This window comes from Eubalaena glacialis, chromosome 20, assembly GCF_028564815.1.
Source record: "Eubalaena glacialis isolate mEubGla1 chromosome 20, mEubGla1.1.hap2.+ XY, whole genome shotgun sequence".
NCBI classification, from domain to species: domain Eukaryota; kingdom Metazoa; phylum Chordata; class Mammalia; order Artiodactyla; family Balaenidae; genus Eubalaena; species Eubalaena glacialis.
The window spans coordinates 18,531,955-18,557,682 of NC_083735.1; the positions used below are offsets into that span (position 1 = coordinate 18,531,955).

The 25,728-nt window shown below is 35.3% G+C and overlaps 1 protein-coding gene across 5 annotated transcripts in view; it reads right to left on the bottom strand.

Annotated features, from left to right (window-relative positions):
* ZDHHC2 (zinc finger DHHC-type palmitoyltransferase 2) overlaps positions 1-25,728 on the bottom strand; it is a 75,488-nt gene that overhangs the window by 3,816 nt on the left and 45,944 nt on the right. For 2 of the 5 annotated variants that reach the window (XR_009698805.1, XR_009698804.1), the window contains exons 7-15: positions 21,282-21,402; positions 18,990-19,122; positions 15,533-15,659; positions 15,164-15,256; positions 11,243-11,355; positions 9,373-9,447; positions 6,300-6,391; positions 2,568-2,737; positions 1,636-1,716 (exon numbers count right to left, since the gene is read on the bottom strand). Coding sequence is in view for 3 of the 5 variants with exons in the window: in XM_061177526.1 (XP_061033509.1) it covers positions 9,407-9,447; positions 11,243-11,355; positions 15,164-15,256; positions 15,533-15,659; positions 18,990-19,122; positions 21,282-21,402 (628 nt within the window). In the remaining 2 variants the exon portion in view is untranslated. Of the gene's footprint in view, positions 1-1,635; positions 1,717-2,567; positions 2,738-4,430; positions 6,392-9,372; positions 9,448-11,242; positions 11,356-15,163; positions 15,257-15,532; positions 15,660-18,989; positions 19,123-21,281; positions 21,403-25,728 lie in introns of those variants that run through there. The other 3 variants (XM_061177528.1, XM_061177527.1, XM_061177526.1) reach the window with 3 other exon arrangements.

Here is a 25,728-nt window from a genome sequence, read left to right on the forward strand (position 1 = left end):
TGAAAGATGTACAAAGTAAATGCATTTGGTATAACTTAACTGTGGCTTCTTTTAAAGTCAACACAATATAGCAGGTATCTAATTGGTTTCTTTTCCTTTTGATCTTTTATAAAGATTGCCTTTTGAATAGCCATGTAGTTGCTGAATTTCAGTTTGTAGTTGCTGAATTTCAGAGTTTGTATCAATTTTTTGGTTTTGGTTTCTGTCTCCAAGAACTAATATATTTTATAACTTCTAGAAGAGGAACATTATAACCTTTACTAAACCTAGCTTTTGGATAAAAGATACTTGATCATTTTTTAATGTTCCTAAGCCATTAATTCTGGACTCACCATATTCTGTTAAATCTAGAGCAAGAATCAGCAAATTATGGCCTACTGATCAAAACCAGCCTGCTGTCTGTATTTTGTATGGCCAGTGACATGAGAATGGATTTTACAGTTTTTAAATGGTTGGGGGGAAAAAAGAGCATCTCCTGACATGTGAAAATTATGAAATTCAGCATTTAGTGTCCATAAATAAAGTTTTATTGGATTGCAGCCACAACATTTATGTACCGTCTATGGCTATCTTTGCACTACAATGGGAAAGTTGAGTAGCTGCTACAGAAACTGCCTATGGCATTCTCATCATCTCATGTTTCTGCTTGGAATGCTACAAAATCAGTGATGGAGATGATGACCCGACAGCAGTTGTGCCATGTATATCTCTGAACCACAACATTTTATTATTTGTTTATGTTACCAATTCATACCCACTATGTCAAAACAAGAAAAGTGCACTTTGGTGTGCTTTTAAGGCACGTTGGAGTGTGAATTATATTATCAAATTATAATAAACTGTGACACTATAGCTGTGCTAAAAAAAATACAACATATGTTGACATAACTAGACTAAGCCCTCATCACAATATTCCCAACTCATGGGAAAGCAACAGTCAGGAGAATTAGCAATTTTAAAATGGAGTATCTCATCACGGCATAATTTCTTCACGAAAATAAGGCTGCAGCCAAAGTATGTTTACAAGTGGCCCATTTGTTAGCCAAGCAAAGCTGTTTACTGATGGTGAGTTATATATCATGTCTGAATGCAGTAGCCCAAAGAATGTATCCAGAGAAAACTTAAGCTTTGTGTACAGCTTTCTGATGAGAACAGTTGCTTAAAGAGTGGGGCACATCAGCAGTTAATTATGGAACAAGACAAATGATTCTGAATGTTTTTCTTTGGCTCTTAATGAGTCAGATGTTATCAGTACTGCCAGCTGTTCTTTATTTTTGAGAAATCAGTGCTGAGTTTGAGTAAAGAAGAAATAACTACAGGTGAGAATATTTTCAAAGAAGTTGAGAAACCACTAAGTCAGTACAACCTGAAGTGGAATCTACCAGGATGTGATATAACTGATGGTGATAAAAGTATGCATGGAGCAGGAAAAAGTTCAATTGATCAAATTTTAAAACTTGTGGAAATGTTAAGGTGTTTGGTTTGGTGGGGACCCATTTCACTTGTGTCATACACCTTTGTTTTGTTTTTTTCCTAACAAGAATTAACATTGTTTACTGATAGCTGGTGTCTTATACCACTGCAAAGACCATGTAGAAAGAGCATAAACCAAAAAAAACAAAAATAAAATCATACCTGTATACATCTGTATACAGACTGTCCTTCTGTTGATTCTAGCCATTACTCCAGGGCTCATCCATATTCTCTACTTCTTGCCTAAGTATATTTTTTAAAGAACTTTAAAACATGTTTGTACGTTACACTAAGATTAGTGTATAATCAAGGTTGCTTTTTTAAAACATTCAAGTTTCACATTATAAATGTTTGATTAGGGCATTTAAGATACTTTCAATACTAGGCTTTAGGGGCTATACATACTGACAGAAAAAGACACAAACCTAAATTCTGACAATAGTCTTAGTTTCAGCTGAATAAAAAACAACAGAACTGAAGCTTTCCATGGTAACAGTTCTTTAATTCAGCATCAACAGAACTGTACTTTGGGGCATTATGTTTTTTTCTTAATTTGATTAAGCACCTTAATCTGTCAAACAAGAAACATTAAGTATTAAATTCAGGTCAGGATTGAACTCCTTACATTGTTAAATCTTCCCTGGAAGATGCAACATAAATCAGTTTGTCTTCATGAATCATAAAATAATATGTCCTTTCTGAGCAATAAGGAGCTGCTTTAGCATAAACTAGAGCTTAAAATCACTTATCAAAAGGCCCCCTTTGGTTTAACTGGTACTCAGAAATAAGTCAACACAAAAGATGAATAATATTAACACATTTTCCCCCCAACTGTAAACCAACAGTACAGAAATACTGAATATTGGCTATATGAACAGGAACATCCCAAGATCTATGTTTGGGCGTTGTCACCATTTTGTTTTTGCTGTCACTCTCCTGCAGTGAGAGGGCTGCAAGTGATTTAAAGTTGTCTTTATTGGCATTGGCCAGACTTTCATTTGACCTTTTTGTTGGTAAAGAACAATTCAAGGGTGTCAGAGACTGAGCTCTTAACAACCTAGACAGCATTATGGACAAGCATCCTCTTTACTTACATCCTTTTTTTTGGAAGATGGAAAAAACATCCTTTTTCAGAGCCTCCTGCTATACTGAACATCGTGCTGGGAGATACTTCGTAGTTTGTGATCCACAGGAGTTCCTTTGAAACAAGCCTACGTGAACTCATCCCTTCAGTGATGTCCACTTGATACAAATCAGGACACTACTGTAAAAGAATAACAAATCCATCATGGCAAAGACAAAAGGGTGCACAGGTTTGGACCATTATAAAGTCTAACACGGTTGCCTGTGTTCTGTAACAAAGTAAGATATTTTGGTAGTAAATTCTAAATCTAGTGGAGGAAGAGATTGCTCAGTTTTAAAATCAAGACTTCTCTAATGTTGGAATGTATTTAATGTTTTTAGTAAGTGACATGATCAAATTGCTAAAGTTTTAATAAAAATTAGAATCTATGAATTTTTACCAAGGTAAAAAAATTCCAGTGGTATCTTTGTAAAAGAGTAACAAATACTTAAGGTGTGTAACACAATTTGCTTCCACAGGTAAGAGGAAATACTTCTAAGTTGGCTAAGTATGTGGAAAAGGAGTGCAGGCTGTTAAAAAACATTTGGGGTTACTCACAACAGTTTTCCACAGAAGGATCTTACCCAGAGATGTATGTTACCAGTGAAAATCCATTGTTGAAATGCATCACTTCAGATAAAATGTTAGCAGATCAGAATTTGTAGTCTGTGGAAGGGGGATGGTCGTACTGGAGGATACCTTCATCACAGTTTACAGTGTAAGTGGATTTGCGTTTAAGTTTTATGAGGTTTGAATATACGTGGTGGTTTTTCATCATAGTATCAAAACTATCACTTTTACAAGTAAATAGGTGACAATAATTGTGTACCACAGTATACAGTATAACTTAAGAATCAGCCCAGCAGGTTTACATGTACTATTTCAAAATAGGGAAAATTTGCTAGTTTATAATATAAGGGAGTAACAGCTTTTTCACAGGTTTTCTTGAAGCATGAATCACATTACTAGCTTAATTTTTTATGAACATGGTTTATAAGACCTTTGTGTATGATTTTCCTAGTGAAGATGGTTTTTTGTCAAACATATGCCATATTTCCAACAGTTATCTATTGATTACAGCACGCCCGAATGTTAGTCTTTTTCTAATTGTCCTCAGACTCCTTTAACTACTAATGGGCAATCACTTCATCCTGTCATCCACTTCTTCTCCAAAGACCTATGTTATAACCAGGATGTAGACATGAATCTTGCCTGCAGGAGCTCTGGTAGATGATTAGGAAAAGTATATCTTTAAAGCAATTTAGATTGTTGGTGCAAAGGCAATTTCATATAGACAGCTAACAAAGGTGATCAACCAGACTTTATTATGGTATAACAGGAGGGAATTCATAGATAAGCACTTACTTGAATGTCTCATCATTGTATTCAGATGCAGTTTTTATCTTCAAAAAAACAAATCTTTCACTGCACAATGGCAAATAGCTAATGTGTATGAAGCATTTGTACAATATTTTTAAATGAAAAAATTCTTAAATATTGATACCTATATGATATAATCTCTAAAAACAGGAAAAATCAAAATTATTTAATGGACTGTCAGGACTTATACTTCAAGTGTCTTCAAGTTTGAGTTAAGCAATTAAATTTTTCAAAGTAAAGTGTTTAAAGTGTTTTTAAGGTACATTTTATAAATATATACAAAATGTAGGTCTATTTGATGCTCTGTTCACTCAGATAAAATTTATACTGCAAATCTAATGAGATATGCCATCATCTCCAAAAATTATAACCCCTTAGAGTTAAAAACAAAACTAAACAAAAAACACTTTAAAGATTAGTCACTGTATGAAACCAAAAAGGGAACCATTACAACTTAATGAAAAAAACTTTATTTTAAAAAATGTTTTCATCTGATTCTAATGTGTATTGACTTATGTATTTGAATAATTACATGAAAGAGCTAAAGGGAGGGGGGGAAATTAACAGTACTCTAGCAAGGTAAAGAATAAAAATCCCTCTTTTTCCCCTAATTTCTAGTTTGACAGGAGGGGACACCCAACAGAATCCTGTCTGTGAAAACAGCTCTAGTACTGTGCTTTGAAAAACATCTGGCTGCACATAATTCTTAATACATTATGTGATGCTCCTGCCCTTAAGACTTCTAACAGTAGCTATAGGTTCCAACCTGGCACTTCAGGTAATGAAAATGATGACCTAACAATGCTTTAAGATAAAAGTAAGAATGTATCATATCTTCTGAGTTTTCTTGAAGTAGATTGTCAGATCAAAATCTTTAGCTTTAAAAAAAATCTGAAAAAGACCACCATCCTGTTGCTCAAAGAATTGCACTCAAATGATTTATAAAATGGACTGGGCTGACACTGGTTCTTTCATAAAGTCATTTAATATAAAACTTCACATTTTTAGCAAGGATGAGTAACTGCAAGGATCTGTTACTCCATTATCCTCTGGAATTCTAGTCTACTTTGTGCTGAATTTCTCTAATTCAGATTTTGAAAACTCTAATACCATTTTCTCTTTGTTTAAATACCAGTTCCTTAGCTGTGTAGTCTTAAAGGGTAGTCTGCTTTAAATTCTCAAAATCAGTACCAAAAAAATGTATACAGCGTATTCTAATTGCTAACATTTACAAAACTTGCACTCCATCAAATTAAAAAAGAGTAAGACTTTTTAATAGTGCATAGAAGGCACAAGAGCTTCTCAGTATATTTACTGAAGCCGAACATTTTGGCATCAACAAACACACCACTGTAGTTTATCTTAAACTCAGTTTCCAAACAGCACACCATTCAGTTCATGTTGGACTAAATTTCCAAAAGGATATGACTTTTGTTTGATGATTTGCATAATTTAATCTTAATAGGTATTTGAGGACCTATGTAGTTTAACTGTCATACTTCTGATGAGAGGAAAAAGAAATAATATAGATGTCAATGAAGGATTAATCCATTGGCCCATCAGGAATTCTTAACAAAAATTCAATATGTTTGCTATGTTCAATAGGAGAAATAACCTAAAAAGAGACTTTTAAAAGCTAAACCAGCAAAAGAATATCATAAACCAATCTTCATAATTGTTATTATAGACTTCCCCCATTTTCAGATAAGTAAAAGAGACGAAAAATATATTTCTAATGTAATAGAAATGTATTAATTCTGACAAATATTTTCCAGCCAGTTGAGCTCAAGCTTCAATGATCATACTTCTTTTCCAGCAGGGAACAAAGGCTAGAATTAAAGTCTGGCAAAAAAAAATGGATGGTCATCTTCAACTGCAGGCCACTTGAAATTTGTAATGAATTCATGGTTTTTACAGTTCACGCAGTCTAAGGCTAGAATCACATCGGAGGGAGTAAACAAGTCTCGTCTGCTACCTCCACCTTCTCATAGGTAACAGGTTTTACGAATAAAGCTTATCATTATAATGTTACGTGAAATCTTTTAAATCTCAATATCTTAATAGTCTCAATTTTCTGAATCAGAAAATCAGAGGATCAGTGGGTTTTTTATGTGGTAAGTTGTGCTCCCCAAATATCTGGGTGAAAACTGGCCCATGAATTTATTCCAAGTTTTTATGATAGAAGGTATTTTTGTCCTTGATTCATAAACCATAACTACTTTTAATGTTTAAGAGGAATTTGTGTTAGTTGAAACAATCTATATACTGGAGTAAAAATGTATTATGTTTTAAGCAACAGCTCGGAGAGAAATGGTCAATTCACATTCTGCATATCCAGCCACAGGGGATGGGAACAGCTGGCTAGTGGTGCCTTCCTGCGGGAAGCCTCTTCCATCCATCGACAGCACTGATTACCTTGGGATGAAACAGAAAACGTGACACTCTCGTGTTAACTATAAAAATACAAGCAAACAAAAAACGAACCAACTCATTCATTGTTGCAATAACATCCCTTGTTCAAAATTAAATGTTTTCTATACTAGAAGGCTCATCAGATGAGTTCTTGAATACAGACAGACCTTTACATCAATTCTCAAACTATAATACACACATACAAGAGAAGAGGATCTTGTTAAAATGCAGAAAATACAGATTCTGATTCAGTAAGTCTAGGGTAAGGTCCGCAATTCTGCATTTCTGTTAAGCTCCAGGTGATGTCAATACTGCTGGTTTGGGGCCCCAATTTGAGCCACAGGGTTCTATGTTCTTAGTTCTGAATTTGTCTGAGGCCAATAGGCGTTTACAAGTGACAAGTGAGTTGTTAGGGGATTTAGGGAAATAATTCTGAAACACCATGTGCATAGAAGCACAGCATTTTAAAGTTTCTATTGTATAAGAGTGAAGGTTGGGCAGGCTAAGTTTAATCTATACTTTAGCACTATTATGGATTTAGGCACATTTTGACTGTGTGGAAACTATACTGAACCAAGAAATATTTTATAAAAAGGCCACAGGTCACTTACTAATGTAGTTGAAAAAGGAGAAGAGATATCATTTAGTAATATAATCAAATTAGGTGTATCAATATCAGATAATATTGTTCAGTATAAATGTGTATTGAATGAATTGCAAGTCTGAGGTATAAAGCAGGAAAAACTTTAAAAAACTATTTTGACTATCAGCTACCTTAGGAAAATTCAATTTTTTAAAGGAACTTTTCACTGGTATGTCAACAGAATGAAAAACATTACATCAGAAAACACTTTTTTTTTCCTTTTACGTCAACGCAGTTAATTCATGCTGCAATTGGGTTTTTATGACCACTACTGTCACATATTCAAATGTAATAAAATCAAGTTTCTGTGAGATATTAAACGTCAATGATGTTATTTTATCACCCATTTACCAACTGTTTATTTAGAACCTACTATGCGTCTGGCACTGCAAAGGGTTGAGAATAATGATGAACAAACACAACACTGATCTTGTCAAAATACTGGGAAATCTACCGGATTTACACACAAAGTTACGTTACTATGTAAGCTTATAAAATATTTAACACAGATAACCTCACAAACAATGGTAATTATAACTAATTCAACGTACTAAAAAAAATCCTGTGAAACTCTGTATGCTTTACAGAACTATGTTCTGTAAAATACTTTGCTTGTGGTATTAGCTAATGATTCGTATTTATATAATCAGTTATATTTTAAGAATTAGTTCCAGAAATTTACACTGTATCCGCTAATTAATCAAATGAAGAACATTAAATTTTCTCTATCCTAACCATAGTTACAATCAATCTGATCTACTATACCATCATATAGAGTCATCTAAAACCAAAACACTGGCCAACTGGCACACAGAATCACATGGCTATTCATCAAAACCAAAACCAAATAAAATAAAAACCAGATATCCATGAACTACTTCGACACAATTTTGTTTTAGGTGCTGCTCTCTTGCTAGGTCACAGTTTTATAAGTAGAGAGTTATCTTGATAACTTCAATGTTCAATTCTTCATATATTTTTTTTTAATTTTAAAAAATTTTATTGAAGTACAGTTGATTTACAATGTTGTATTAATTTCTGCTGTACAGCAAAGTGATTCAGTTATACATATATACATATATTCTTTTTCATATTCTTTTCCATTATGGTTTATCAAGGATATTGAATATAGTTCCCTGTGCTATACGGTAGGACCTTGTTGTTTATCTATCCTATATATAATAGTTTGCAACTGCTAATCCCAAACTCCCAATTCTTTCCTCTTCCACCTCCCTCCCCCTTGACAACCACAAGTCCAATTCTTCATATTGCTTATTGTAACAGTACACATAGTTGTTTGATTTGTTAAGATGTTTATGGCTCTGTTCCAAAGGGGCTCCTTATTGTAGCTTTTTACTGACTGCAGCCTTATAAATAGATTTCGCTTTAAGGAAACTGATTTGGAACTATAGGTTTAAAAAAATTACGGGTTAAAGAAAATGACTTGGAACACCTAGTATTTTAAGGGTGACACATGCTCTAGGGTCCTACTGTGACCAAAAATAGGGGTAGCAGAGATTTGTGCTAACAAGATATAATTATCTTGTATTTAGACCCAGTGAGGTTCAACTAATGGGTGGTCAAGAATAAGACCACTGGATATCCTGAGGGAAAGAAAAAAATAAAAATAAAAAATTGCATGATCCTATGAAATGACACTTGTCATATAAAGTTCAATATTTTAGGATCAATCTTTGCTATTTAATGCATTACTATAAAAATGAATTTTGTTCATCAACTTATATTTTATCAAGTTAACCTAAGTACTAGCTAACATACAAGCTAAATCCATGTCCAAAGGTCTCCAGCATGACTGATGCAATCCCAAGGGTCAGCTAAGACATCTTCTATTTGAGTCACTCAAAAGTAAATGTTGGGACTTCCCTGGTGGTGCAGTGGTTGAGAATCCGCCTGCCAATGCAGGGGACCTGGGTTCGACCCCGGTCCGGAAGGATCCCACATGCTGCGGAGCAACTAGGCCCGTGCGCCACAACTGCTGAGCCTGCGCTCTAGAGCTCGTGAGCCACAACTACTGAGCCCTCATGCCACAACTACTGAGCCCACGTGCCACAACTACTGTAGCCCGTGCCCCTGGAGCCCCTGCTCCACAATGGGGGGGCCACCACAGTGAGAAACCCATGCACCGCAACAAAGAGTGGCCCCCTCTCGCCGCAACTGGAGAAAGTCCGTGCACAGAAACAAAGACCCAATGCAGCCAAAAATAAATAAATAAATTTATAAAAAAAAAAAAAAAAGTAAATGTTTATGGAAACTATTTGCCCTAAGAGAGCTAGAGAACTGTTGAAAATATAAAACATAATAAAGGAAAAGCTTTTCTTACTTCCGTAAAGTATGAGTAAATTTTGTTAGAAGAGTTAATTCTCATTCTCCATGGTCAGTGCAGGATTGCTCATACCTTCAAGAAAGAACATAAGTTAGCAATTTTTGTTGTTGCTTTTGAACAAATAGGCAGAGACTTGTTTATTCAGTCATGAATCCTGCCAGTGTTTTTCCAAAGGTGACCTGTACATAGTATGGGTATTTAGAAGACGTTATATAGAACACACACACACACATACAGTACAGTCGGCCACAAGCGGTGTCACAAAAAAAGCACTTTAAAAACAGTTAAATATATACACCTGAAGAACTAGGAGTGTGAATAAAATAATGTCAGAAACAGTGAGCCTGGCACTTCTCACACTACCTTAAATCACTGTTTTCTAATTATTCATCTACCTACCTCATTCTTGTCAAACTAACCTTTGAGCCCTTTCTCATCTCACCATTTTCATATTTCTCTTCCTTTTACACCATCCTTTAAACTTAAAATAATTTCTCAATTCATCTACCACAGTAACAGAAAATTAATCTATGTCTCCAAATTAACAGCACACAGAAACCAGAAAATCACTTCTACATTAATGTAGAACTATAAAGTGAAATACGAATCTCTTCTGAAAGAGAGTTCTTTGTCTTTCTACCCCCCAAATATACATCACTTCTTTGTCTCTAAGGAAACTGAGGGATTCAAAAGGCAAACAGGTGTCATCAATTTTGTTTAGGTAATACCTAGTCCCTCCCACAGATGGAAAAATGGAATGGAATGTTTGAAGGTGGAGAGACAGACCAAATTATGAATACTCAAATCATGGGGATCTTCAGAGGGCATACACATTCCTCAAATTCCTCTTTAAAGAAAGAGAGAATGTGACTGATTATATATTAAATAATGACTTAAGAATTTTTACTCAGGACTATCCGTTTGTTTTTCACTAAATCCCAAAGAGATTTCAAATAAACCAGGAAACACTTTAAAGTGCAGTAAGCCAAAGTCAGGCAAGCACTAAGAAAAGGTTTGAAGAAAAGACTAGAAAGGAAGGAGAAATATTTGAAGACTTAAATAGGTCAATGTGGAGATTTTCTGGCTAATAGTGCCTTAATAGAGCATGCATGGTTTTGCACTCAGGAGACCACACATATAATATATACACACCCCTGCACATATGATCACATATTTTGTTTAATACTTAACAACCCTGAGAAATAAGTAGTCTTTTAAAGATGAAGCTAAGTCTAAAGGAGGTTAAGTAACTTAACAAATACCACACACTGATTAGGTGCCCAAGTTGGGATTTGATATCAGGTCTGTCTGCCTTCAAACACTTCCTTGTTTTTTGCCAAGAAACTATATTGACCCAAATAATCAAAAGATTAAAATCAACAATAACAAGAGAACTGTGAGTTGGATATGAAGAAATAACAGGTAGCTAAAGTTATGGCAATTCTGCAATGGCTTTACTTCGACATTTTGAAATGGATAGAAACTTTTGAGTAAAAACTACATAATTCGAGAGCCCTTTCAGTAGATACTTTTCAACCTTTTGCCTGAGCTTACTGCACTTTTTCCAATTTTTAAATAAATTATATTTTGAGTTTATCATTTTATTTAATATGCGATAATAAAGATTTGGTTCTCTAAACTGGAAAAAAGCAATGTAAATCTATTTTTCACAAAATGATTTTCTACAGCTTCCAGACATTAATCAAAGCACTTCACAAGCAGTTCTTTGAAAACAGTTCTATATTTACAATGGTAGTCTGACTCCAAACCAAGAAAAATTCTACAGGTAATACGAATGAAAAACTTTTACCACTTTCACCTTTTAAAAATAAAATATATCGAAATAGCCAAACAAGCATGCTCTTACCAGCTTTACCTTTTCCTAGGTTTGTGCTGTTCTCTGTCCAAGATTGAGAATCAGTAAGAAGGTGGCTCTGGGACTCTCTCAATGGCTTTGCAGGAAATTGATGGTTTTCAGGACTGAAGAACAATAATTATCATCATGATCATTAGGTGAACTCTTGATAGTATTTGGGTGAGTGTTTTGCAAAGGATGGAACTCAACCCACTTGTGGTGCAAGATAATTGTAGGAGTTACCCAAGAGAATTTGGGGAAAACAGGAACAAGGCATTAAATCACACTGACTCACAATGAAAAAAGTGTTCTCGCTTCAGTTCACTTTTCTTTCTTCTGATTACAATACAATGACAATCTCTGACTTTGGCAAATCTCCATTCTTAATATGGAGAATAGGCCTCAGCCTAAGACTTTAGCAGGTAAGGGAATCTAGTTAGAACTTAACAGTATTTTATTATTGATTTTATTATTTTTAAGTTATATTCTATGGCAAATTATACTAATTTCTCATTTATGACAGTGATATAAAGTTTGGTTTAAAAAAATTTAAGTGGCAATTTAAATAAAAATATTAAAGAAAAATATTAATTTTACAAGTGGAAACAATATGGAAAAAAAATATGAAGATGATGGTAGAAAAGATAAGTTTGAGAAAAACTGACCTATTTATTGTTTTTAAAGTGGCCTAACTGATCTCGAACAAAGAATTCTCTATCTTTCTCTAAAAAACTGAAACAACAAATTTGAACACTATCTTGCAGGAATGTTGAAAACATCTGACATTATCAGGTCTTAAAAATCTGATGTTTAATTTGGTAAATAAAGAGTTTAAAAGAAAGACTTTAGGTTTTAAAATTTAAGTAGACATGCCACATATGACATATTAGATGGTATGAAAAAAATATACATAAAATAACATTTCACTTAGATTAAAAAAATTATTGGCACAGAAACTATTAGTGTATTTTTTTACAACACACTGAAATAGAAGTTATAATAATGTTCAAAAGAAAAACCCACTTAAAATTCTTCCAAGAGTAATTTCACATATTTTAGTTGACTATAACTATTATATTTTTTAAAGGATATGCCTTTGCTCTTTAATAATTACCTTATATCTAAAATTTGAGACTATTTCAATTTTGTGCTGCTTTAACAACCCCTTATTAAAATTTTGGGAGGAAAATCTTAAAAAAGAAAAGCCTGTCTCCTATTCATATGAAATATCTCTTTTACTCTAATTCTAATTATTCCTCAGGAAAGGGACCTTAGACCAAGTAGAGCGAACTAAGTCCTGGTTTAAGGACTGCTTGGAGATTCATTACTGCTAACAGGAATCTAACAAATGGCAAGGATCCACTCATTCAACAATACTCACTGAGTACCTGTTACGTCAGTGAGTAAAGTCTTTGATCTCATGGAAATTTTGTTGTAATTGAGGAAGAAGTATAATAAATATATAGTAAGTCAGGTGGTATGAAGAGCTCTGACAACAGTAAAAGACAGTATAAAGGGAATGGAGGGGCAGGTTACTATTATCCAAGGGTTTCCAAAGGCGGCCTCTACTGTAAAGCTACACTTGAGCAGAAAGTAAAGCGAAGGCACAGACCATTCAGATATCCAGAGGAAGAACCTTTAGGAATAGGAACTGGCCAGTACAAAGCCACTAAATAAGGAACATGCTTGGTATATTTGAGGACCAGCAAGGTCTGTGTGTCTGAGGATTGCGAGTGTCGGGAAAGTGGTACGGGGTGACATCAAGAGGTGTTGCAGAAGAGATTAATCAGCACAAGGTAAGGACATTCATTAGCTTTTATTCTGAGCAAGATGGAAAATCAGTGGAGGGTTCTGAGCAGAAGAGTGACACCATATGATTTATGCTTTAAGAGGATCACTCTGACATTTTAATGGAGAATAAACTGGAGGAGGGCAAACATGGAATCAGAAAGGTCAGTAACGAAGGTATTGAAATAATCCATGTGAGAAATGATGGCTTGGACCAGGAAAGCAGCCTTGGAGGTGGTAAGAAAGTATCCAGGTTATAGATATATTTGGAGGGGACATCTGACAGGATCTACATCTGTATATACAGGGTCCCTGAAAGAGAGGAATCTAGTATGACTCCCAAGTTTCTGGCCTGAGCATCTGGGAGAATGGAGGTCACTACTACTGATACATGAAAGAATGAAGAAGAATCGAGTTTTGGGTGGGGCGAGGGTATAGATGGCTTGGAATCAAGAGTTCTGCTTTGTACCTGTTCAGCTGGCAATGACTTTTAGATGTTTAGGTGGGACCACTGTGTAGACAATCAAATATACAACTCTGGAGTACACAGGGGAGACCAGCACTAGCCATAGAAAATTCATAGGGGCTAATCGGGGGAAATTATAGAATTTTGTAGAAGAGACTTTAGCTGTCAAAATCCAATCTCAACATTTAAAGGAAAGGGAAGAGAAGCCCGGAGAGGTTACTTGACCTCTTCTAGATCACCTAGCTGGGTAACAATGCCAGAACTAGGATTTCTCCCAACACCCATTGTACACTTAGTAGGAGAGATACTTACTATCTCTAAAACCCAAGGAGTCTTAAACTACAAAAACCTCTTAACAAGGATAAAAAACATTATTGAAAACTACTGTTAAATTTTATAAAAGCAGGAAAGCATTCTAAGTAATTTATTAAAACTAGATTTTTCTGCCCTGAGGTATAAAAAAAAAAAATTAGCATTTAGCGCTGTAGAATTTTTAAGCCAAAACTCACAGGGCAGGACCCAGTAAGACTCTGGTGCCTTTGAATGTCCCTGTGACACACATGAGAATGGCCTCCTCATTAACTGGTCGAGTCTGGACTGCACATAGCTCACTCTAGGGATGGTGGGGGGCAAATAGGTTTCATCTCATGACAATTTAAGATGATTTTGGAATGGCTGCCAGAATCACCACCTTGAGATGGATGCTGGGGTCACATCAGGCTCCACGGGACAAAGCGCTGTGATCAATAAGAAACACGAACTAGATGGGGAGACTATAAGCATAGGTGCTGTGAACATAGCATTCCAGCAACTAAGAAAACCTTTAAAATTTAACTTATGATATTATGGGTATGCTTTTACTATTGGCTTTCATTTAAAAATTAGAGGTATGGTCACATCAAAAAAAAAAAAGTCTGTCTTGAACATGTAAAAAAATGTTTCAACTTAACACTTCATGTAGAGCATTTTGAAATGTTTAGATAGTTTTGCCTTTTGGCAGTTAGTAGCCAAGTCAGAATCCAATTTCAGGTCTTCCTGAAATGCCTGATAGACTGGAACCAAAAGAGACTTAAAGCAGTAGCCAAAGTCTCCAGACAACAGATTTCCAAGACTCCTTCCTTTCTCTCTCCACAGAAATGGCTCAGATCATGCTCAGAGGTCTTTAAAGAGTACCAAGAATATGGTGCCCATTGCTAATGGGACTGTCAAGCAGATGTCTGGGATTCCATTTCATCTCCAAAGGCCTGATCCAGGCAGGGAAGTTTTTTGATCTCTTTATAACGGTTACGGCCGAGAAGAAAGGCCTGGAGGGTCAGAGGGAAAGTTTACCCTGTCTGCTCACCTGATTACTAGGGGAACTAATTCGGACTTACATTTTTTTCTTTTAAGCACCACATTTAAAAAAATCATAATTTATTTCAGTTAACAAAAATGTATAGAGAGTTAACACCTGTTTACTGACCACCCAGATTAATAACAGAATTTTATAATTACGACTGAAGCCCCCTAGGTACCCCTCCCCAGTCATACTTTCCTCTCACCCTCATTCCAGGTAGAAACCAGTGCAGTAAATTATCTTAAGTTCTTAAAATTCTTTTTCAAAGGAACATATGATCGAAGGACGCAAGAAGGTAAAATATATTCTTTGAAAGTAAAATAGAAAAAAAATATGGACTCACTTTTTAGATGATGAATTCAATCCTGCAGGAGTAGAGGGCTGTTCAGGGTCCTGGTTAACAAGGCAAGTTGGAAAGGAGCAGCCATCACCTAGACTAAAATTAAAATAAAAACTTACAATTATGCAGTAAAAAAGACGATCTCTGTGAGTAGACACATAGTTACATTATGGACAAAACGTGCATATCAGACATTGGCTTGAATGTGGTATGTTTATGGAGATGTGAGTCAACTGATTTCCATATTGATGTAATAGTGAGTCATAAAATAATACTGTAAAAAATAGGATTTTTTATGCAGAATTACAGAGTTCTTTTGTTGGATTACTTCCATTTTCGGTCTAAACCCTGAAAATTTGCACAACAAAGTACCTTGAAAAAATGGGTAGCAACCAGTACCTCTTCTCATCACCAAAAACCTGTCGCATATTTTTACTGAAACCCAAGCTGAATCCATTCTTATCTGTTCCATGTCGAAATATTGGACTTCTAAATGCCTCTAGAAAAGATGGTAGAGCAATCACATGAGTAAAGAGCACATGATCTAGCAACCCCTATAGTTAGAAATGACTGAATTAAATGAAGAAACTCTGAAAACCAATGGCTAGCCTCCTGCGACTGCTTATGTGCCTATCAACAGCCCTGCAATGAAGACTGTCTATTCTTTTAAAACAAACATAAAATATGATTAGATCTATTTTAGTTTTTAAGTAACCCTTTTATTCTTGCAGCAGCACATCTGCATTGTAGAAAATTAGAAAATGCAAACAAGCAAATAAATTAAAACTTTACATCTTCTAAATCTTTATTAAATGGATGGCTGGATGGATAGAGAAAATAATTACAAATGTATATTTTTTTTAACCAAAGTGCAACTAAAGATACATTCTACAACCTTTTTTCAGTTAATAAATTCCATGTTCCAATTTCAGTAAAATTTTATCTCATCCAATCATAATTTTTTTTCTAGCTGATCAAAAATGTACTTTAAAGCTCTTTGTCCAAACCAGGGTCCAACGCAGAGCCATACATCATAGCTGGTTATGCCCACTCTGCATATGGAAGCTGAGGTTCAGAGAGACCATGCGACTTGCTCAAAATATCACCAAAAAAAAATGACAGAAGTGGAACTTGAACAAGGTCATCAAAGTTCTGTCTATTATGCTACATTTTCTTCTTAAATAATGCCGAGATGCAAAATCTAAAATGTTAGTTTTGGGGTGCAAGTAAACATAGAAATGTAATGATTTCTGCCCATAATTTTAAAAAGGAAAAACATAACTAGCAGAGTCATGGTATTATGAAAAATGTGATTTACAAGATCCTTAACATTTATCAACCTAGGTTATATAGCTTTTTATAAAACACTTTAATAATTATAGGACCATACTGTCCAGAGGAAGTCCTTTCAGTGTTAGAAGTTAAATCTAGACGTTTCTAGAAGTTAAAAGCTAGTAGAAAAATTTACATTTGAAAAATAATTTAATTGCTCTACATATAATTTGAAATAAGGTACTTTGTTTAGAAATTATTATACCAATATTTTCACCCTAATAGTACTTGCTGGGATAAGATTTCACCTGAATACTAAAAATAAACATTCACTGACTATATACTACAATTAATCTTCACTGACTATTATAATAACAGAATCTCATAGCCAGTATCACACTGTTTTGATTACTATAGATTTGTTGCAAATTTTATAAACAGGAAGAACTTAACAATTTTTTTTTGGTGGATATTGTTTTTGCTATTTGGGGCCCCTTGAAATTCCATATGAATTTGAAGATTAGCTTTTCCATTTATGCATTAAAGGCCATTGAAATTGTAATAGAAATTTCAATAATTTCCTTTGGGATGGTTCATTGATAGTATATAGAAATACAACTGATTTTTTTGCATATTGATCACGTAACTTTGCAGATTTTATTAGCTCTAATAGTTTTTATTGTGGATTCTTTATGGTTTTCTATATATAAGATCATTTCATCCACAAAAACAATAGTTTTACGTCTTCCTTTGCAATTTGAATGCCTTAATTTCTTTTCTTGACTAATTTCTCTGGCTAGAATTTCCAGTACAGTGCTGAACAGCAGTAGTGAAAGAGGGAATCCTTGGTTTATTTATTTAGGGCAAAGGTTTATTTTTCACCACTGAGTATCCTATTAGCTGAGAATTTCTCATAAAGTCCTTTGTCAGGTTGTAGAAGTTCCCTTCTATTCCAGCTTAAGTGTTTTTATCATCAAAGGGTGTTGTATTTTGTCAAATACTTTTTCTGTTACAGTTGAGATAAAAATGTGCTTTTTTCCCCTTCATTCTATTAATGTGGTATATTACCATTGATTGATTTTTATACATTGAACTACCCTTGCATTCCTGGGATAAAAGGTTATATACCATGACAAAGTAGGATTTAACATGCTGCTGGATTTGCAGATATGTTATTGGGAATTTCTGCACCTATATTCATAAGGAATATTGGTCTATAGCTTTTTCTTGTGATGTCTTTGTCTGACTTTGGTATTAGGGCAATGTTGGCCTCACAGAATGACTTAGGAAATGTTTCCTTCTCTTCTAATTTTGGGCATAGTTTGAGAATAATTGATGTTAATTCTTAAGTGTTTGATAGAATTCATCAGTGAAGCCATCTGGTCCTGAGCTTTTCTTTGTTGGGAGATTTTAAATTACTGATTCAATCTTACTTATTATAAGTCTATTCAGGTTTTTCTTTCTTCTTGAGCCACACTGGTAGATTGTGTTTCTAGGAATTTGTCCATTTGTCCATCTAGGTTACCTAATTTTTTTTTAAATTTTTTTTTTTTAATTTATTTTTTGGCTGCGTTGGGTCTTCGTTGCTGTGCGCAGGCTTAGTTGCTCCATGGCACGTGGGATCTTCCCGGACCAGGGTTTGAACCCGTGTCCCCTGCACTGGCAGGCAGATTCTGAACCACTGCGCCACCAGGGAAGTCCCAAGGTTACCTAATTAAACTCCTTTTTTATTTCTGCAAGGTTGGTAGTCATGTTCCCAATTTCATTTCTGATTTTCATGATTTGAGTCCTCTTTTTTGCTTTCTAGTTATAGGCTTGTCATATTTGTTGATATTTTACATAAACTAATTATTGACTTCATTGACCTTCTGTTTTTTAGAATTCTGTTTCCATAATGTCCTGTCTAATCCTTATTATTTCCCACCTTCTTCTGGCTTTGGGTTTACTTTTTGCTCTTCTTTTCGTAGTTCCTTAAGGTGTAAAGTTATTGATTTGAGGTATTTCCTTTTTAATGTAAGCATTTATAGCTATACATTTCCTGCTAAGCACTGATTTTGCTGTATCCCATGTCTGCAGGGCTTCTGAACATACTGTTTTCTCTGCCTGAGATGTTCTGGCTCTCTCCGTGACTGACTTCTTAGTTTAAATATACTTTTTGCTTTTGTGAGCTCTTCCCTGACCACTCCATCTAAACAGGTTCCCTTCTACCATCCCCAGACCTTGATTCATACCTGAACATCCTGTTTGTTTCATCCTGTTTGTTTCAAAGCACTTCGCATTTTGTAATTACGTTTATGTTTGGTTATTGATTTTCTGGGTCCCTTCACTAGACTATTTTACCCTTGCTAACCACTGTATATACACAATGCTTCACACACAATGGACAGTCAAAAAATATATGGAATGAGTGAATTTGTATTTGTCCCACAAGACAATGTGGGAAATAAGAATGATTTTACAACTTCAGGACAGGTTAGCATTTAATCATATGGCAACTTCTGATGAATATTTGGTTTTATATTTAAAGTTCTGTTAACTACAATAATTGGATACTCACCTAATGTAGATTTATTTTTGCTGACTAGCCAACAATGATAGCCAAACAGAGAAGACAAGCTGACAGAAAACATAGCTGCAGCAAAGAATAAAAACATAATATGGAACTTGGCTTGAGTATCAGGTAGGCCATTCTATAAAGAAAGGAAGAAAATAAAATGTTTTGTCAAAGGGATAAGTATTCCCCTACTTTTATAAGTAAGATTTTTTGCTTAAAATTTTTCTTAAATTTAGGTATGGAGAAAGATATATGGTTTTATGTTAAAACTTTGAGGAAAAAAATACATCTTCAGGTTCGAATAAATGTTTACTATAACATGAATATATATGTATATATATATGGAAAATATATTAAAATTTGGGATATTTATTTTCTTTTGTATAACCAAATTCATAGAAAAATTATGATGTCTGTAAACTATATCAGTAGGGAGCAAGATAAAAGGAGCTATAAAATATAGCTTTTAATTTACTTCCTGAAAATGTTTTGTTAACATACTCCAGATTTACAAATGCTTAACAGTTTAATTATAATGCCAGAAAATGGAAGGTTAATTGGCACAATTTAGCTACTCTTCTCATTGATGTTTTACATCACTACAAACAACAGCATCAACTACAAACACAAAGAACACATCCACAGTAATACTTCAAGCTACTTTAAATAACGTCATCACAAAAAAGATCAATACTAGTTTATAACACCTATCTAAAATAAACCTTACAATACCCATGGGATGAAAAAGGCCATCTCAAAGCAAAACCAGACTGACTCTCCTTGTTCGTATGTCCAAGGAGATCTGGAGTCCCTCTAGAATGGCAGTCTTGGGGACACTTAGTGAAGCACCAGAGCTGCTAGGACGTGTCCCCTTCTGATATTCTGTTTCAATATCCTGGGTCAGATTGACCCAGGTCACAAGATCTCACTGATAGCTTTTGACAGCAGAGTCATCACAGTGAAAACCAGTCATTCCTTTACAAATTTATTTGTGGTTTGGAAATAAAACCATCCACAGGAATGAGAAGCAGTGAGGCCATAGGCTCTCAGACATTCATTAGAGATCATTCTTCCAGCTGGACACTGGAAGTATCCTTGAACGCTAGGCCATGTTCATTCACCTGTGGATTCCTAGCACTTAGCAATATAACTGGCACATAACAGGATTCAATAAATCTTTAGTATTGAATGTGGTTCAAATCTCACATCAGTGATCTAGCAATTCAGAAAGCCTTACCATAATAAAGGATAATTTAATGAATGTAATAAAGCAACCCTGGCAGGGGATAACTGTTTTTTTACCATTGTTTGGTGTTCATAAGGAATATCTTTGGGTATTTAAAACACATAGTTCTAATTTCATTTTGCTTACGTTTAAAATATACAGTGAAGAAAACAAATGAGCTGCCTAAAGCATATACAATACCTAATAACAATTCAGGACATTATAGGTATAATAGTTTAATAATCGTTTTACACATAAAGACAAACTTCTATTTTTCAATACTAAGAAAAAAATTCTTCTTATATAGTCAATTCTCGTTATTCGCAGTGGTGCTGTTCTATAAAGTTGCCACGAACAGCGAATTTGTGAATCCTGAACCATTTCTCCTGGGAAGATACAGGGTTAGGGTCCTGTAAGCCTCTGGTCACAATATTTTTGTCAAATGATCAATACGTAACCTTGTTCTGTGTGTTTCTGCTTATAAAACCTAATTTATACCTTATTTAGCATATTAAATAACAGAACTCACAGCCACCAGCACCATAACTCAGGTCTGAAGGGAGCTTATCTAAACACTAAACACATGTATTTTCTCCGTCAGGCACATCTCAGCCTCTTCTGCTCACAAACACTAGACAGCACTTCAGCGCTAGGCTTGAAGACCTTTTAAACAATGAAATCACCAACAAAAAAGCACAAAAATGCAAAAGACATGGCACTAAATAGAATGAAAAAGCACACTTATTTACAGTATGTGAGTTCCAACAGGAACGCAGCAGGTTCTCTGGTTTGATCTCAACTAGAAATGTGCACATGGGTGACTCCCATTTTCCCTACTCTGTGCATGTTTGCAAATGACCACAAAAGCTATGTTGAGTATTGACTCTGAGGTTACAGATAAATGTTAGCAAGTAGGTGAATTCACAAACACAAGACTCTGTGAATAATGAGGACTGGCTATATATAAGTTAGCTCTCTTCTATAAAATTAGTGTCTGGATTAATTCACTACTGAAAATCTATAATACGTATTTTTGTATACCAAAAAAAGGCACCAAGGTAATGACTTACGGTCCAAAATTTGATAAAATACTGTAAATCTGTAGCAGCAATAAAAAGGCAGTACAGCAGAGAATAAGCCAAGAAAAGGAGGAAAAATTTATAATTTGAAAATCCAACACAATTGTTCACCCTGTTAACAAAACAAAAACATTTTCAATGAGTTTTACATTGTCACCCTAGGTATACATATGCTCAACCTGAATACAAGTATTTTGTTTCCTAACATTTAAAATTTTATTGGCATTTCTTTAAGCGTAACTCAGAAGATTTCTTTATACATCCAAACATTAAAAAATCCACTTCACTAAAAAGGAATCTCTATGTTCAGATTTTTAAAATTTGATATACATGGAATACTGCTTTAATCAATCATGACCTCTACACTCCCTGTCCAGTTATACAAATAAACACATGCCTTAAGCACAGATCCTGTGAGAAATCTACTAATACAAAGCAGATAAAAGGAATTTTCTAAGTTCTTCTCTGTGTTAACCTTTGGGTTTGATTTCTAACTATGATTAAGTTAATTTAAAAATCTTTCAAGTTTCCCAAATTAGGTGAAATTTCTTCAGAGACTACTTGCATGCCGTCAGTATACCACTGAAGCAACCAGATTATCAAAGCATAGTAAGTGGTAGGTTTAAGAAAAGAAACAGGGGCTTCCCTGGTGGCACAGTGGTTGAGAATCTGCCTGCTAATGCAGGGGACACGGGTTCGAGCCCTGGTCTGGGAAGATCCCACATGCCGCAGAGCAACTAGGCCCGTGAGCCACAACTACTGAGCCTGCGCGTCTGGAGCCTGTGCTCCGCAACAAGAGAGGCCACGATAGTGAGAGGCCCGCGCACCGCGATGAAGAGTGGCCCCCGCTTGCCGCAACTAGAGAAAGCCCTCGCACAGAAACGAAGACCCAACACAGCCAAAAATAAATAAATAAATAAATAAATTTTTTAAAAAACCCAAAAAACCAAAAAAAGGGCAAATGAATTAAAAATAAATAAATAAATAAAAAATAAAAGAAACAGGACTGGGAACCAGCCAGCCAGGTCGTCGTGCACATTTGATGCTAAATAACTATGTGGCCCTGATAAAGTGCCATCGTCTCTAAGAATTTCATTTTCCTTATCTGTCAAACAAGCACTCTGAGATCCTTTCTGAGAGCCAGCTCTATATGTTATGATCCCAAAAATGGGAGATTTATAATTCTCAGTCCTTACTCTGAAATCACTCTATCTGGTAAGAGGGGTGGTAAGAATTCAAACTACTGTACCAATAAACATAAATACAAATATAACTCATACTTTACAGTCACACTTTTTCTATCAAAGCTTTTTCCCCCCTTTTCATAAAGACAAGGGAATTCCTAGATAATGTATAAATGTGACACAACACCTAAGTGGAACTGGCTGCTATCTTCACGGGTTCACTTTGTTAATTGGTATAATAAACTCATTGCATAGAACACATAGGTGTTTCCTCTCCTCAAACACCCTTGTTCCTACTCTAATGTTAGTATAAGGTAATCTTGCTCTCTACTGAATTTGCCAATAAACTGAAACATTTTTCTTTCTCTCTTAAGGTGAAACTATGTTCATATGAAAAATGTTTACTCAGTTACACAAGATGAACAAGTTCTAGATCTGCTGTACAACACTGTGCCTGTGGTTAGCAAACTGTACTGTGGAGTTAAAGATTTGCTAAAAGGATAGAGCTCATGGTAAGTGTTCGTACAATTTAAAAAATTTTTGTAACGAAAAAAATTCAAAAGTCAAACACTGGGCTTATGAATAAACAGAAATTTGGAACAAAAATGGAAAATGTGTATATCTTCTGCCTTAAAAAATATAAGGCAGGGCTTCCCTGCTGGCGCAGTGGTTGAGAATCTGCCTGCCGATGCAGGGGACACGGGTTCGAGCCCTGGTCTGGGAAGATCCCACATGCCGTGGAGCAACTGGGCCCGTGAGCCACAATTACTGAGTCTGCGCTTCTGGAGCCTGTGCCCCGCAATAAGAGAGGCTGCGACAGTGAGAGGCCCGCGCACCGCGATGAAGAGTGGCCCCTGCTTGCCGCAACTAGAGAAAGCCCTCGCACAGGAACGAAGACCCAACACAGCCATAAATAAATAAATAAATAAATTTAAAATATATATATATAAGGCAAAGGGAACAGCATTAGATTTAGTAATTTTGGAACTTAAGGGTATTGTGTATGACAAATTCATAAAGAAGGCAAAACTGTGGGTGCACGCTGTATGAAAACAGTAACATTTGCAGTTCTAGAGATTCCAGGGTGAGTGCAAACCAGTTACTGAGATTGCCTCTTACGACATCTGAACGAAATAATGGCAAGAAATAATACTGCAAACAGTTCCATACTAGCCTAGCCTAAACGTACTCTGTCACAAAAGGATATAGGATATTCCCTGTGCTTCCGTGCGTTGGTTTCAAGAGGAGAGAACGGGCAGACAAAGGCTGGGTGCGTTAAGACTGGACATCTGAATGGAGACAACGACTCTTTTGTGGCCGAGGGGAAAACGAGAAGGGATGGGAAAGACTGTTTCTCTTCCTGCAGGAATGCAAGAAGCAGCTTTTGTATTAGATGACAAATAGCATTTTTATAGAAAGGAAAATGATTTTGAACGTAGATTTTACAACATGTAATTTAGCTTACTTTAACTTCTACTTAGGGGCATGGTGTAACTTGCCATGTCAGAGCCAGGAAACAGGAGAAAGTCAGTAAATAAAGACCAGGTATTTTAGAGTTTGATAGGTACTTTGAACTTGAGGAAATAGAGTAATAATATTTATTTTGAATAACACCTTAGTCTCGTCATGACAGACAGCTTTTGGTTAGACATTTTAACTGCCTACTACTCTGTAGACTCAATTTGAAAAGGAAGTGCATGTTTCTGAGTCTGAATGACTTTATATGGAGAAATAAAACACATTCTAGGTAAATATACCTTATATGCTGTTTAAATTCAGGGTAAACAGCTCTTGGCTCTGTTTTAGGGAAATTGCTTTCTGAGCCTAAATTGGAAAAAGAACATAATATAAAAAAAAAAAGATGGAAAGAAAGTAGCCTCTGAAGTCCAAAAAACTTGCTATATGACTTTAAGCCCACTCTTTAATTTACCTGAGGCTCACTTTCCTCTTCTTTAAAATGAAACAAATAATTTCTAATAATATCTGTCACTGTTATAAGGATTACAGATTTTTACAGATATATGGATATATCATCTTTAGACATTACAGGCACTCAATAGACTGAGGCTAAAATTATTTAATTTAATTAGTGCTACCTAACCACTGGCAAGCATGTCAAGGTATATTGTTAATATAATTAATTGATAAATGAAAACTTTTTATTAAAAGAAAAAGCACTTCCCTGATAGGAAACCCAATAAGGCAAATACTACTTTAGTTAAAAAAGAAGTGTGAGGTTGATCCCCTGCACCCTGATGGGTACTCTTAACTGGCCACAGCAGATATGCTGAAGTCACTGAGAACAGAAGTGGTATGGCTCTATGATTTTTCCAACACTAAAAGTTGACAGATACTGAACTTCAAAATCATACACAAGACTTGGATAAAAAGGTTCCCCACAGATTGGGAACATACTAAAGGTCTTAGTAAGCGACTGTTACACATTCACATAATGGCTGTAAAAAAAGATCCTTTATATACTGATATGAAACAATTTCCAGGATATATTAAGTGAAGGGAAAAAAAGGCAGAGACCCAGTCCATAAGGCAAACACTTGTGTTAAAAAAAATGTGTAAAAAATTTTCTTGTGTGTATAAAAAATATTAAACACACGCACACATACAGATTTATATCTGAAAAGCACACGTGACATGTAGCAACCAACACTGGTTCCCTGTGAGGAGTGGAAGAAGGGGCTAAGAAGAACACCTGCACCTTTTTATTTCTGAATTTAGAACTGCGAGTGTGTATTATCTGTACATTTTAAAATTTAGAATTTTAATTTGAAATTTAAAATAAATAAAATGGCTGCTCCATTCAGCTGGCACCAGGTGAATATTAGGTCCTCGGCACCAAACCCTTCACAAGTCGACCTGGCTACTGCCTTCTGCAAGGGGGTGCCCGGATCTGGATGGTGGCTGGGGCAGTGGCTGCAGCACAGGAGGTGACAGTGCAGAGAAGCAGCAACGCAGAAGCTGAAAGCCACTGCAGTCAGTCCATTCAACTTCTTCCACATTGCCACGCAGTGTGAAGGTGACAACAGGTAGTGTATAGACATGTAATCTGAACCCATTTTTTTAAAACTCTAGGGTCACATCTGTTCCCCTTGACTTATTTAATAGGGTCTGTCAAAATTTAAAAGATTATCCAATTATGCTATGTTTCTTTTAAAGCCAAATTAATTTCAGGTTTAGGAAGACTGCTGTCAGGACTTCCCTGGTGGCGCAGTGGTTAAGGATCCACCTGCCAATGC